At 41.4% G+C, this 14,218-nt stretch overlaps 1 protein-coding gene across 1 annotated transcript in view; it reads left to right on the top strand.

Moving 5' to 3' along the window:
* Window positions 1-211: 211 nt before the first annotated feature.
* pitpnm3 (PITPNM family member 3) overlaps window positions 212-14,218 on the top strand; it is a 189,052-nt gene continuing 175,045 nt past the window's right edge. Inside the window, exon 1 of the mRNA XM_037677586.1 lies at window positions 212-586. Within this exon, the coding sequence (XP_037533514.1) occupies window positions 562-586 (25 nt within the window). The 5' untranslated portion in view covers window positions 212-561. The remainder of the gene's footprint in view (window positions 587-14,218) is intronic.

Below are 14,218 nucleotides of genomic sequence, written 5' to 3'. Positions count from 1 at the left end.
TCCGATTACAGGCCCATCTTCTATAACCTCTGCGCCACCCCCTCCCAGCTTTTAGTGTTCAGCTTATTTCAACTTGAACTCAGTTTCAGCCTCTTCAGCCGAGTCATCCCCGTCTCTGGTCGGCTCTCCGGGTGTTTCTCCAGGGGCAGCAGCAGGACGGACCTCCGGCAGCTGCAGCCGCGGACCGGCGCGCACCGCTGGAGGCAGTCGAGCTGCAGACCCGAGCCTGTCGGAGCAACTCCGGCAGAGAGGAGAGAGGAGGAAGGAGGTACGAGGCGGGGAGCAGGGCGAGCATGACATGTGAGCAAAGTCTGCACAGCGACGACACTCCGTCAAAGTATGCTGTGTGCGGCTCGGCGCTCCGCGGGACTTTGCGCAGGTGAATGAGAGCGCAGCGGCTTGTGTGACGCTCCGGCGCCGGGAGGAGACGCGCGGTCAGTCCGCCTGAGCAGGTGCTGCAGCCGGCGGGGAGGCGGAGGGAGAGCCGCCGCTTTCATTAACTGTCCGCGCGACGGCTTCACCGAGGGGCGGCAGAGACAGAAAGACACCGGGGAGGACACTATGTCAAAGGAGACACGAGGCAGAGGTAAGGGGGACACGGCGTCTAGCGTGGTCGCGTGCTAACAGGTAGACCAGAGTCTCGTGCTGCTGGATGTTGGTGCGTAACGCTGCATGAATGCATGGATGCATGGATGGATGGATGGATGGATGGATGAACAAGGGCAATCAGACCTCTGGGTGTCAGTCAGGTCTGATGGACCGTCCTTATCTGACTGTTTGTCTCTGAGTGTCTCTGCAGGTGAGACAATCTGTGACGCGGGGTCAAATGTGAGTTAAAGACAAACCCCAGCTGTCTCCTCACAGCCATTCCAGCTGTTTTGATGTCTAAATAACAGGACACATGGGGACAGATGTGACTAAATGTTAAAGACCTGTAATTCCTGGACGGAATGCATATCACCCGCTGCATCTTATGCCAGAGTTTCAAACTAAAACCACCTTATGCTGAGAAATGATGAGGAAGTTGTAGCCATTGTGGTCAAACCTTGTAAATTACAATATGGGTGGCATGGTCTAATGCAATATGGGGAGCTCTCTAGAGATGTGTTCCTGTTCACATTATGAGTTGAGCATGACTCTGAGCTACTACCACACCAAATTTTAGCTCATTATCTGTAAAATCGATAGAACTATAGCCACACTTGTGTTTGCTAAGCTTGTTTAGCTGTGGCGGCCATCTTAAAATACATTCACTTCAGAAGTTAATGAGCCGTAGTAGATGCACATCCTTTGGAGCTTCACTCAATTCTCTCCTGTTGTTTAGAATATATTTGACTAACAGTTGATTTGAACATAATGTCAACGTTTGAAGCAAAATATTTAGCAAATTTGTAGCACTCTGTGTACATGTTGAGTACTACTTCCAGCTACTACCACTCCAAGTTTTAGCTCAGTATTTGTAAAACTGACCGAGTTGTGGCCATTTATGTTTTCGATAAGATCACTTGATTGTGGTGGCCATCTTGCGTGGATTAACATTAAGTGTTTACTTTCTGATTGTTTCATTAAAACCCGTTCACTGGATATTTCACCATAGAAATAACAACCAAAGGTTGAAAACGTTATCGCTTCATCGCCTTCTGCGGTGCAGCGTTGAGAGCTCCTCCAAATCTAAAAATATGAAAGGAGTGAGAAAATGAGAAACCTGGACGAAGTGGAGCAGAGGCTGCAGACGTGAACAATACGGAGGGGTCCTCTGTCTGTGTTCTATTATTAGCAGTCAGTTCTCCACGCAGCTCGTTTGATTGTCGAGTTGGAATATGTGCAAACGAGAGTCGACAGCATCAGCCGAGGCCGTTGACGTCAGGACGTTTGTCACATAAAAAATAAAAAGCTTTATCGTTGCTCGGATGTGCCACCTGTTTGCGTTGTTGTCGCTGATCTAATCAGTGAAACAAAGAAAGATTCTCGAACTTGAGCATCAGCGATGTTTTATTCCTCCAAACTGGTTTAAAGCAATCTTCTCCTCCTCCAGTGAGGTTTTCCTTTCGTCGCTTGATGACTTGAATTTTAATGATTTCCCTCATTAAGTAAAACCCAAAGTTCTTGTGTCACAGAAAATTACATGTTATCGAACTTTAATTAATGCTGGCAGCTGCAGACGGGATGTTGCATGCACCCCCCCCCCCCCCCCCCAGCTCCTGGCTCAGCGTTCTGCCTGTGGCCTCGGTGATCTGACCTTTCCTACGGGCGCATGAGCAGACCAAGAACTTTCCTGCAGGGATCGATGACATTTCGGATTACTGTCGAGCTAAGTGGCGGCAAAACGTGTCTCGGCAGAGACAGGATCTTCATTCAGTGTAGCTCAGGGTGTCAGACTTTGCAGGTTTGGGATTTAAACATCCTGAGCACACACACGGGGACAGTGGCATCTCCCACGTCTGAATGCTGAGTCAGGCAAAGAGCCGAGCTGAAATCCAAAGGGATTCTGTGGATTTTTACTTCACAGTTTTCGGTTTAACTCCTTACGTTCATAAAGAGCTTGCATGCTGTATATGTGTGACTTATACAAAATATTAATGGATTCAATGTGAAAACTGTGGAAATACACTGGGTTTGAGCTGAATTTTATAGTCACAAACGTATCCAAGCAGGGTATTCTTAGAGGAAAACTGCAGGTTTTACAGCTCAACTTAAGACCTTTTTTAAATTCTATCTAATCTCTGTAATCAACAACACATGTTTTTATTCAACAGGTTATGAGAATTTTGGTAAAGTGCAGATTCAATAAGAGTTTTTCCTATTTTGAGATATTTTTGTGGATTGCAGTTTATATATAAACTCATAGCCGTCCTTGAAGGAATGCATGTCACCTGCCACCTTTTGTGCCAACGTTTTAAACCAAGATGGCACTATCATGAAAAGGGAGGAAGTTGTAGCCGTTTTGGTCAAATCTTGTAAATGACGTGCAAAATCTCATGCCTTGTTGCAAGATTTTACACGGTCTGTGTAAAACACACAATATGTGTTGGGGATGACTCTCAGTTACTACCACACCAAATTCTAGCTCAATATCTGTAAATTCGACAAAGTTATGGTGATTTTTGTGTTTGCCAAGGTTGATTAGCTGTGGTGGCCATCTTGAATTGTTTTAACTCCAAGTGTTAATCAGTTGTAGATGTTCAGCTGTTGATCCATCCAGTTTTTCATGCTTAACAGACAGACACAGGCAATACCTGTACATTATTGCTCTGATAATGACAAGACTCAAGGCTAAAGGTGGGAAAATCAATCCTAACGAGGTTTTCACCTTCTGTTGTGTTTGAGTCACTGTCCAGGGATTCACGAAAAATAACGCATGCCTCATTAATTCACTCAGTGGCATTGAAATCATGGCAAAAAGTAAGAAAAGAAAAGGATCCAATCTTTTATTTTCCTTAGGAACATGAATAAAAGCAGGTGCAGCAGCACAGAGACATAAGGTCTAATTCACCAAGTTGTTAAAATGCAGAGCGGCTCTGGAAATCCTTCAAGGTACAACAGGCTCAGCATCAGCACCGACACCTGCACAGTCCTGATGGAAAACAAGAAACTGAGGAGTTTAAAAATCAGCCGTGTGCTCTATTTTTAGTAGATAATCCCAGAAGATAAATTATCTTCTCTGGCTGCAGTGAAATCATTTTTTATCCCACAGCTGCAGCTGGATGTTTTTCTTCTAATTAATCTTATATTTGGTTCAGCATCACAATGAAACTCACTTGCTGAAGGAAAGGTTGCTGTGAGGCCTCGTATTGTTTCAGCTGTGCTCTATGAAGGCCCCGGAACTGTGCAAAATGTTTCAGCAGGCTGCTGGCAGGGTAATGTCAGCCAGCCATGTCTGGGCGGTTATTGCTATCGGCCATCACTGAAAAGCAGGAAAGGCATCCGTCGTGAAACAATTGTCACGTCTTTTTTGTGAGTTTGCTCGCCGTGACCAGCCCTGCGCAGCCAAAAGGAAAATAGCATCTACATCTGGTTAATTTTAAAACAAATCCAATTCAAATGTTCTTCCAGCTATTTAACTGTCAACAATGGTGTACCACAAAGCTCAGTCTTAGGACCCACCCTTTTCACAATCTACAGAAGTAATGTAGGTCAGATGCATCCTTACATTTCTACGCCGACGATACGGTTGTTTATTGTTGCACTAAAACAGTTGCTAAGGTTTTCCAGCTTTTACAGTCTGCATTCGACATCATCCAGTCAGATTTGTTTCATCTCAAACTGGTGCTAAATGCTGATAAAACCAAAGGGATGTTGTTTCAAACAGGAAGCCGGTACCAGCAGTCCTTCCTTCTATATTATTTACCAATGGTGCTTCTATTGAGTTTGTAGATTCTTACAAATACTTGGGTATTTTGGTCGATTCACATCTCTCTTTAAGCCTCACGTTGAACACTTGATAAAGAAATTGAAAGTAAAATTGGGTTTATTGTTTAGAAACAGCTCCTGTCTACCACTCTGAATGATAGAAAACGCCTTGTAACTGCTACTTTCCTTCCCTCCATTGACTATGGTGACATTATTTACATGAATGCTCCTGTAAGCACATTGCAGATGTTGGATGCTGTTTATCACGGTGCACTAAGATTCATAACTAGCTGTAACTACCGTACCCACCACTGCATCCTGTATTCACTGGTTAACTGGACATCATTAACTTCATGCAAACTCTCCACACACTGGTACATTTTCATCTTTAAATCACATCTTGGTCTGTTGCCTTCATACATCTCCTGCTACTTGTCACTTCGTCATAGTAAAGACCTACTGTTATTGTGTTTAGGTGTGAATTGCCAATCTACATATGTGTGTGTGTGTTATCTCACTCAGCCTTATAACCTGAATCCCTCACTCACTGCTGTTTGAATTGAGAAAGCTCCTCGGATGAGGAGCGAAATGTCTTCTGTTACAAATAAAGTCCAGTTGTTTTTGCATTGGACGTTTTTTGAATTCATAGTAGCTACAGCATGCACTCTCAAGACATCATTACCTGCAGCATCCCCTCAGTGCGGACCGAACTTGGCAAAAGGGCCTTCTCTTACTCTGCTCCTGTTTCCTGGAACACTTTGCAAAACGATCTGAAGTTGTCCACTTCGACCACTCTAAAGCATTTTAAACAACTGTTAAGTTCAACGCAAAAGCCAACGCAGACATGTTCCTGATTTTAGCATTTTACATCGCTTTATAAAGTAGCTGTTTTTTGTTTTGTTTCTGTATATAATTTATTTTATTTACTTTTCATTTTATATGCTTATATATGCTTTTATATGCTTGTCTATTGTTGTCTCGCCTGTACCTCATCTGTGTTCTTTGTTTAAAACCGGTCTCTCTTGTAAATGAGTCCTCGACTCCTCATGACTCAATGTGACTAACCTGTATAAATAAAGGTTGAATGAAAATGGCTGATGTAAAAAAAAAGAAGACAAAATTAAAATAAACTCTGTCAATTTTACACATACCGATGTAACATTTGACGTTGTAGTATCTTTAAGTGATCCCCAACATATGTTCTCAGCTTTAACAGATTGCGCATGATAGTTAAAGATTTTGCCAATGACTACCGGTACTTGGAGTCATCTTTGTCTGTTAGCAAAATATCACATGAAACATTGGACAAATTTTAATGAAACTTTCAGAAACTAATTAGGGGATAACTAATAACTTACTTAATATTGGATTAGCTTTTGGATTCAATCCAATTTAAGATGGCTGCCATAGTGAAGGGAATTTAGAAAACACAAAAATGTTTTTTATTTAGTTAGCTTTAAAGATATTTAGTTAACATTTGGTGTGGTTGATTCACTGACAAACATACAACCAATAAAGATCTTATTTTACAAGTGTAACAAACTTTTTGGGTCAACCCTGTTCGTCTGTTAGCAAAATATATCAAAAACTACTAAATAGATAGTTTTGAATCTTTCAGAATGAATGCACATCTACAATGGATTAACTGGTAAAATCAACCCAATTCGAGATGACAAACAAGTATTGAACCTCGGTAAACACAAAGAAGGATGAGATTTTAGCCACTTGGACAGATATTGATAAAAAATGTGGCATGGTAGTAGCTGAGAGTCATTCACAACAAGTACTCTGATTGTGACATCTCATGTTTGTGCATTACGTTACTTTCAAGGTTTAACCATTTCACAACAGAATATAGTTTGAGTCTGAAACACTGGCTTGAAAGGTGGAGGGTGACATGCATTCCTTCAAGGAGAACTGAGGCTTTAAAAGATAACACCGTCACATCTTTCAGCATCTAGATGTTTTTATTAAATGTCACTTTAGTGTTCACAGTTCAGCTTCTAAGTGGAGCAACTCAGTTCAACTTGTCAGCACAAACTTTCCATATTATATAAGTTCCTCCTGTGTGCACAGATCTTATGTTTGTTATTGTTGAACCAAAGAAGAGCTTCAGGCGCTCTTGCACTTCTTAGGACTGAATGGGTTCAGCTGACTGCAAAGTTTGCACATTTTATGTGGTGTGTGAAAAGCGAGACATGACATGCTCCACATTTCATCATTTAGCCAGTGGTTTTGATCTGAGAGTTTCAGTGTGCACGGTTTTTAAAAAATCTCCTGCAGAAGCACTGACTCATGCTTCAATTCAGCATCTATTAAAAGCAGAAGAGAGTCCTTAATTCAAATACTAATTTGAGAGGACTAAGGAGAGCAGTAAAGTGTCATTCATCAAGATAAAGCAGGTGTTACTTGGAATATAGAGAACTTTATTCGATTGCTCACATTTATTTTTAAAACGTTTTAGACTTTTCATTTGATTTCCTTATAGGTTTCAATAAAGATCCTCAGCTCTCAATGGAGCAGTTTGCAGCTGAGTGTGACGCTACTGGGATGAGAATGAGCACCTCCAAATCTGAGGCCATGGTCCTCAGTCAGAAATGGGTGGATTGCTCTCGCTGTGTTGGGAGTGAGGTTCTGTCTATTGGGGTTTGTTCACGAGTGAGGGAAGAATGACGCGTGAGCTTTATAGGCAGATCGGTGCAACTTCCACAGTATTGCAGACTCTGTGCCGGTCCATTGCGGTGAAGAGGGAGCTGAGCTGCAATGTGAAGCTCTCTGTTTACCTGCCAGTCAGTATATCTACCCTCACCTATGGTCATGAACTTTGGGTAGTGACCAAAATATTGAGATTGCGTATTCAGGAGGTCGAAATAAAATTTTTCTGCAGGGTAGCTGGACTCTCCCTTAGAGATAGGATGAGAAGTTCAGTTATCTGGGAGAGTCTCAGAGTAGAGCTGCTGCTCCTCCACATCGAGAGGAGCCAGTTGAGATGGTTCTGGCATCTGGTAAGAATATCATCAGGATTACTTCTTAGGGAGGTTTTCCAGGAATCTCCAACTGGAAAGAGACTCTGGGGAAGACCCTGGACACTCTGGAGAGACTATCTCACTGTTTGCCTGAGGACATCTTTGAAATCCTTCCAGAAGAGCTGGAAGAGTTGGCTGTGGAAAGAGATATCTGGGCCTCCCTGCTCAAGCTGGTGCCCCTGCAAACCGACTCTGGAACAAGCAGAAGACGATGAATGGATGGATGGTCGTTTTCAATAACGTATTAACTGTTTTCCTATTGTAATTATGTATTTTGTGCTATTCCTTCTTTTCGATGTGATTATCCCCAATACGTTCCCTTTTTGTTCCTTTTGTTTAGAAACTTTTGTTCTGTATGGTTTGTTGGTGCGTTTAGGTTCCAGTATAACATTTGTTCCTGATTTGTTTTGTTTATGTGGGATTTATTCACACTCAGAGCTCAATATATGTACATATATATATAAAATAAAGAAGTCTTATGATAGCCATGACTATTAGATTAAAAGACTGTAATGTTTGCAGACTACACTGATCTGCAGTGAGAGTAGGGAGCAAGCCAAGAGTGGTGGCGGTATGCTCTGGAGAGAAGACGGACGAAAGTCACTAGAAGCATAATAAAATTCATGTGTGTAAATAAGGAGATAGGTGAAACGGCAAAGTTTTAAGGAGTCGAGGTATCGTAGGTGGAGGAGTTGAAGTATCTGGTGGCAACTGTTCAAAGTAACGGGCAGTGAACATGAGAGGGGAAGAAGAAAGAGCAGGCAGGGTGAAAGACAAGTGTCAGTGGTGATAGAAGACTAGCTACAAGCCTGAAAGAAAAGCTTTCACCATAGAGTGAGACCTGCTAAGATGTATGGTTTGGAGACGATGACTAACAAAATGATAGAAGGCCGAGCTGGAGGTGGCAGAGATGAACATGTTATTTTCACTGGGAGCGACCAAAATGGACAAAGTTAGATCATCAGAGGGACGGCTCAGATCAGAGACAAAGTTAGAGACGTATGACTGATGGTTTGAACTAAGAATGGGCATTTTAAACAAACTGAATTTTTCTCTAATTATTTGAGTTTTCTTTAAATATTTGAGCCTCCCTCATTTTGTCTGTTTACCCTGGTCCCGTCTAACATCCACATACTTGTCTGACTTACCCACCACTGCTCCAAACAAGAACAACATGCAGCAATTCATGCTTCTCACAAGTGCTCTGCTGCAGAGGTAATTAACGTCTCACAAAAAAACTGTTAAAAACTGAGAAAGCAAATCTACAGGCACTAATCTCAGCTGCCGCTTCATGATTTAGGACCATTGCCTGTTTCATGATTTTCATTAAAATAACTATATCAACTCAGGACAGGCAGTGAATTAAAGTTTACTCACCTCGTGCCCTGCAGCTGAAAAACCCTTTAATGAAACAAATATGTGCTGCTGCTAATTTTGCTTGCTGGGGATCTTTATAGTCTTTCATTTTTGCCGGTCCAATAGATCAACGTGAAGGGGGATGCATGTATTCTGGCTGTAAATCTGAGCCCACACAGGACCATAGTTTTCATTTTATAGTCCTTTCAAAATAAACTGCATTGTCAAAAACATGTTGGGGCGCTCTGAGTTGTTATTCTTTTTTATCAAATTATTATTTTTTGCCTCCCGACTGGAAAGGCACTTTTAGGAAACAAGGTGGCATGAAGTTGTGAAGGCCGCATGAATTCCTTGAATTCACCCATTTGAACTAGATTTAGAACATTTAAAAATCACTGCTCATTCCTAGTTTGAACATGTAATGAGGAGGGATAGAGGATTTATTGGATAAAGCAGTGGTTCCCAACCCTGGTCCTTGAGGAACACCATCCTGCATGTTTTAGTTGTTTCTCTGTTCCAACACATGATTCATTGTTTTCTTTATTTCCTTAAGTTTGACAGAAGCCTGTTCATCACCCTTTCATTCAGATTGGGTGTGTTGGAGCAGAGGGACAACTAAAACATGCAGGATGGTGTTCCTCAGGGAACACGGTTAGGGACCACTGGTATGAAGGATATTGAAAATGGAGGCACTAACAAAGAAGACCACAGAGAAGGTTCCTGGGTTCAGTGGAGGAGGACCTGCAGAGGGTTGGTGAGATGGAAGCAGATGATCAGCTGCCAAATCTTCTTTTTAAGACATTTTGACATTTTCTTCACCTTCTGTCATATTTGTAACTACCCCCTCCTTTAGCTTTAACCGTCCCCTGCCGTTTGTGTCGTCCTCAACCATACCGACTATTACAGAGCTCAGGTTGGGGCTCAGCATCTTGGAGCATTTTGTATTCCTCATAGTTGATGAAACAGTAAATCTGGTGGCTTTTTCCCAACTGCTGTCTAAGTAAAATGAATGGGCAGCCTACCTGCTGCGTTTCAGCCACATGCTAAAAATAGAGCTGCTGATGAACAGTCGCTCCCTTTTCTTTATCTCTCATCTTTTGTCTCTTTACAAATGTGAATCCTGTTTAATAATTCTGCTGTTCAATCGAGGAAAAAGACCAATGGCATATTCTTTTGCATGAATAATAGAGCTTGACAGTATCTGATGTTCTGAATCCATTTGTATGGTTTCACCATGATGGATGTGCTTTATAGGTTGGTGTGATTCAGCAGCATCAGTGTGATGTGTGTTCAGATTAGAAAACAGTCCTCAGACAACCCGTTCTGCAGGCAGCGCCCCGTGTTCTTTAAATATTACCGAGACGTTCTAACGCATGCAGCTGGTAGCCTCTGTTACTTTGTCTGATCGTACAAACACCCTTAATTTAAACTTAATAGCCATTTGTCATGGGGAGGCACATTGACTTTGTGGCAGGGAGAACATGTCGGCTGGAGGTCTGAGACCGTAAGATGGCTCACCTGGAGCCAGAACGTGTTGTCCTCTTGTTGTCTGCCAGCCAAAATTCCTAATTTGACTGGAATCTGAAGGGCAGAGAGAATTTTCTCTTCCAGTTTTTGTAAATTGCTTCAGATAGCTGGAAGCTCTTGCTGCTGAACGTGTCTTTGTCAAGGCACAACTGCACATCACTGGAATCCTGTGTGTGTTGAAAATCTGCTTATTTTCCTGCCTGGTAAACAATCTGCACTTCTGTTTCCATAAATTACTGTACAATGGGGTTCTTTTTCGTCCAACAATTGCAAAAAGGTTAAGGAAATGGCATCTTAGAAACAAGCAACAGAATCCATGATTAAAATGGGAACTGCACCGGCCAGAGCTGGAAAGCACTACAGAGGGTGGTGCAAACAACAGAGGACATCACTGGTAGCAGTCTCCACACCATCCAGGACATCTACCACAGTTGATGTCTGCATAAAGCACACAGCATCATTAAGGACCACACCCACCCAGCACAAGGACTCTTTCATCTACTACCCTCAGGCAGACAATACAGGAGCCTCCCATTGCACATGAAAAGACTCAAAGACAGTTATTACCCACAAGCTGTCAGATTACTGAACTCGATAATAATATTGAACAGTTGACAATAACATAGCACTAAGCCACATCTGTGACAACTAATATTTTTTCTGCTGCTGCACTATGTGGCTGTATCATGTATGTCAGTACCTTGCCATCATAATTCTTACTCACTACCTGTGCAATCACCTGTCACACAACCTGTGTAGTTTATGTTATGTGCAATATATATTATGTGCATTTAAGCTAATATTACTACCTGTGAAATACTTATTCATACTAATTCATCCTACTTGAACTGTTATATTCTACCCTGTTGTTTGCTATATTTCTTTTGGATCTTGTAAAAATTATATATTTTTTTCCACATTCTGGTACTTTATTTTGTACTTTATTGCATGCTTTAGTATTTATTTATTTTTTGTGAGTCGAATCGGTTCTTTTCATCCTGAACATTTCATTGCGCCATGACCTTGTGTTAACCTGCATATGACAAATAAACAACATAACAAAACATAATGGCTGGTGTGGCAGGGGAGTGAGTCGTGAGATGTTATTTTTCCATTATGTGGGAAGTAAAATTAAATGAGAAAAAATACGGTAGATTCGTTTATACCTTTTAGGTTTTTGTTGTTCTCTCATGGATCATCCTTGCACTTTAAATCAAGCTTTTTAGATTTTATCTTGTTTTCTGGTCTGCTACCTCCCCCGCCTCCTTGTCTGGAATTCTGTTTCTTGGATTTGGAACCGTGTGAATCAGTTGCTGAACTCTGCGTTCTGTCTGCTCCCCTGTCTGCTTTGTTTGCGTTTCATGCTAACATTTGCCATTTGATTCTTACCTGACCATGTTAAGCCTGCATTTGTCTCATTTCTCATCCGCCTCACTTAATTAGTTCATGGAACAGAGTATGACAGAAGCTTCATACCATTGCAGCTCTGTCAATGGATTTTCAATAAGCAAGCTTAAAATAAAAGGCAACTCCTTTCAGAAAAATAAGCTTTGATAACTCAGCTATCTTTCACCCCTCCCCCCACACACTTTTAATTAACTTAACAGCTAAAATAAAAATGACATGTTTATCATATCAGCCATATGTTGCTTGAAACAAAATTAAAAATGTAATTCATAAGAACTGAAAAAAAGGTAATGTTCCTCCTAAAATGTAAATGAGCATCTCTGCAATCAAGCAATAAGAACAGAAGAAAGATGATAACATGCCACTCTTGTGTTCTCAGTGTTTCTGCTTTTCCCTATAAACCCAATTTAAAGTAAGTTAAGCCATCCAAGTAGGTGATCGTACCTTGTATTTATCTCTCAGGAAACCTAAAAACAGCCGGCCTAAATATGTCTTTCCCACACGATTTGAAAAATGTTGGTCAGACAAAGACGCAAAACAGAATCCACAAAGATTATTATCACCAGTTTGTGGTCTGGAAGTCCATTAACAGTCGGTGCAAGTGTTGATCTGCTTCAATACCGTGTTGATAGATTACAGCGAGGAAGGTGACCGACTCAAAACTTCTCAGGAGCGATCGATGGCCGGCATGCCTCTGATTTATCAAAGGAATTGATTTAAACTGGGCACTGAAATGGGGTTAAATCCAGTTACGGATCAGACGCTAATGGTTATTTCCAGCTCCCAGAGGAAAAGCAGGCATTACTGTTAACTTTGGGATGTATAAACAGACTCAAAATACACTGTTCTCTTCTTTTTTGGGAGCAGGGTTCTGTGCAGTGTCACATCCAGTCAGCTCTGTTATTGTCACTCAAGCTGGTTTGAAATGAGTTGCCGAGACGACACGCATTTTCTCCCTTCACGCGCAGAAGAGAAGACGTTATTGGATTTGTTCTCGACACTGAAGGCATCGCACTGTGGTGCTGCGGCTTGTCCAGTATTCACTCAGGAGCAGTGTGCAGCATCAGAAGCTCCAGTGCCATTCCTCTCTGCATCATCTTTACGCAGCGTTGCACTTTCGGGCGCTCTTATTTTAGAGTTCCTCAGATTCTTTTAATTATAAGAAGGAGAGATTGGCAGCAGAGCAGCTTTCAGACCATCTGTGTTAGAGATGATGGGAGTTCAATTAAAGATGAAGGAAGAAGAGGTTCCTTCAGGATGTTAGCATCTGATCAAAAGATAATTTGCTCTCTGATGAGGAGGATTATTTGGACTGGGCCATGCTTGATACTGAATGAGGGTTTGTTCAGTATTTTCATAACCTGCTAGATTGGAAGTGCCTTCCTTCAACTCATCTGCAAGCGTCTAACAAGGTTATGTCAGGTCATCTGGACAGATTCTTCTTTGTTGAAACGTTTCACCTTTTATCCAAAATACATCTTCAGTCTTAAACACTGCAGCAAACTCAGTCTTATAAATGGCACCGTCTCATAGTGGACCAACTAGTTTGCTGCTGACAGCCAGAACTAGTTGTTCACATGTAAAAGGAGGACCAGCAGTCTAACAATTGGTCATTAGTACCCTGATGGCCGATTGCTATTCACAGGGCGCTGAGTGATGCTTGTAATAACAGTAAGAGGGTGGAAGTTGAACAGGGAGACCCTTGCCACTGTTGAAAGATAGGCGGGTTCTCTTCACAGAGATGGATTCCTTTACTCCTCTCTCAAACACTGATCTACTCATCTTCAAGCACTTTAAAAAACAAAACAAAAAAATAACTATAGAAATTCACATGGGAATTCTGAGTGTTGGAGTATTTTGCTGAAATGTGTGGTTAAACAATTGCCTTGTATAATAATAATAATAATAATAATAATAATAATAATAATAACAATAATAATAATAATCATACATTTTATTTGTACATTGCTTTTCTAAATACTCAGATGCTTTACATGAGTTAAAAAAATATAAAATCAACAATGCATAACACATAAAAACACAGTAAAACGTTTTAAAAAGGGCAAATTTAAACATTAAAAGCAATTTTATACAGGTGGCTTTAGAGTTCTTTCTTGTAGCTGCTACTTTACCAGCTGTCGATTATGGTGACATTATTTACATGAATGGCCCTGCCAGCTGATTGCAGATGTTGGATGCTGTCTACCATGGTGTGCTAAGATTCATAACTGGTTGTAACTATTGTACCCATCACTGCACTCTGTACCCATTGGTCAGTTGGTCATCATTATCTACACATAGACTCTCACACTGGTACATCGTCACCTCTAAATCACTCCTTGGTCTGCTGCCTTCTGATAACTCCTCCCACTTGTCACGTCGTCAGTGCAGTTACAGCGTGCACTCTAAGGCCACCATTACCCGCAGCGTTCCCTCAGTGCGGACTGAACTTGGCAAAAAAGCCTTTACTTCATTCAACATTTATTTATACAGGTTAGTCTCATTGAGCCTCGAGGACTCATTTACAAGAGAGACCTGTTTTTAACAAAGAA

The sequence above is a fragment of the Nematolebias whitei genome, chromosome 6 (genome assembly GCF_014905685.2).
Source record: "Nematolebias whitei isolate Nwh7 chromosome 6, NemWhi1, whole genome shotgun sequence".
NCBI lineage: Eukaryota > Metazoa > Chordata > Actinopteri > Cyprinodontiformes > Rivulidae > Nematolebias > Nematolebias whitei.
This window is presented reverse-complemented; position numbering and strand designations above follow the sequence as displayed.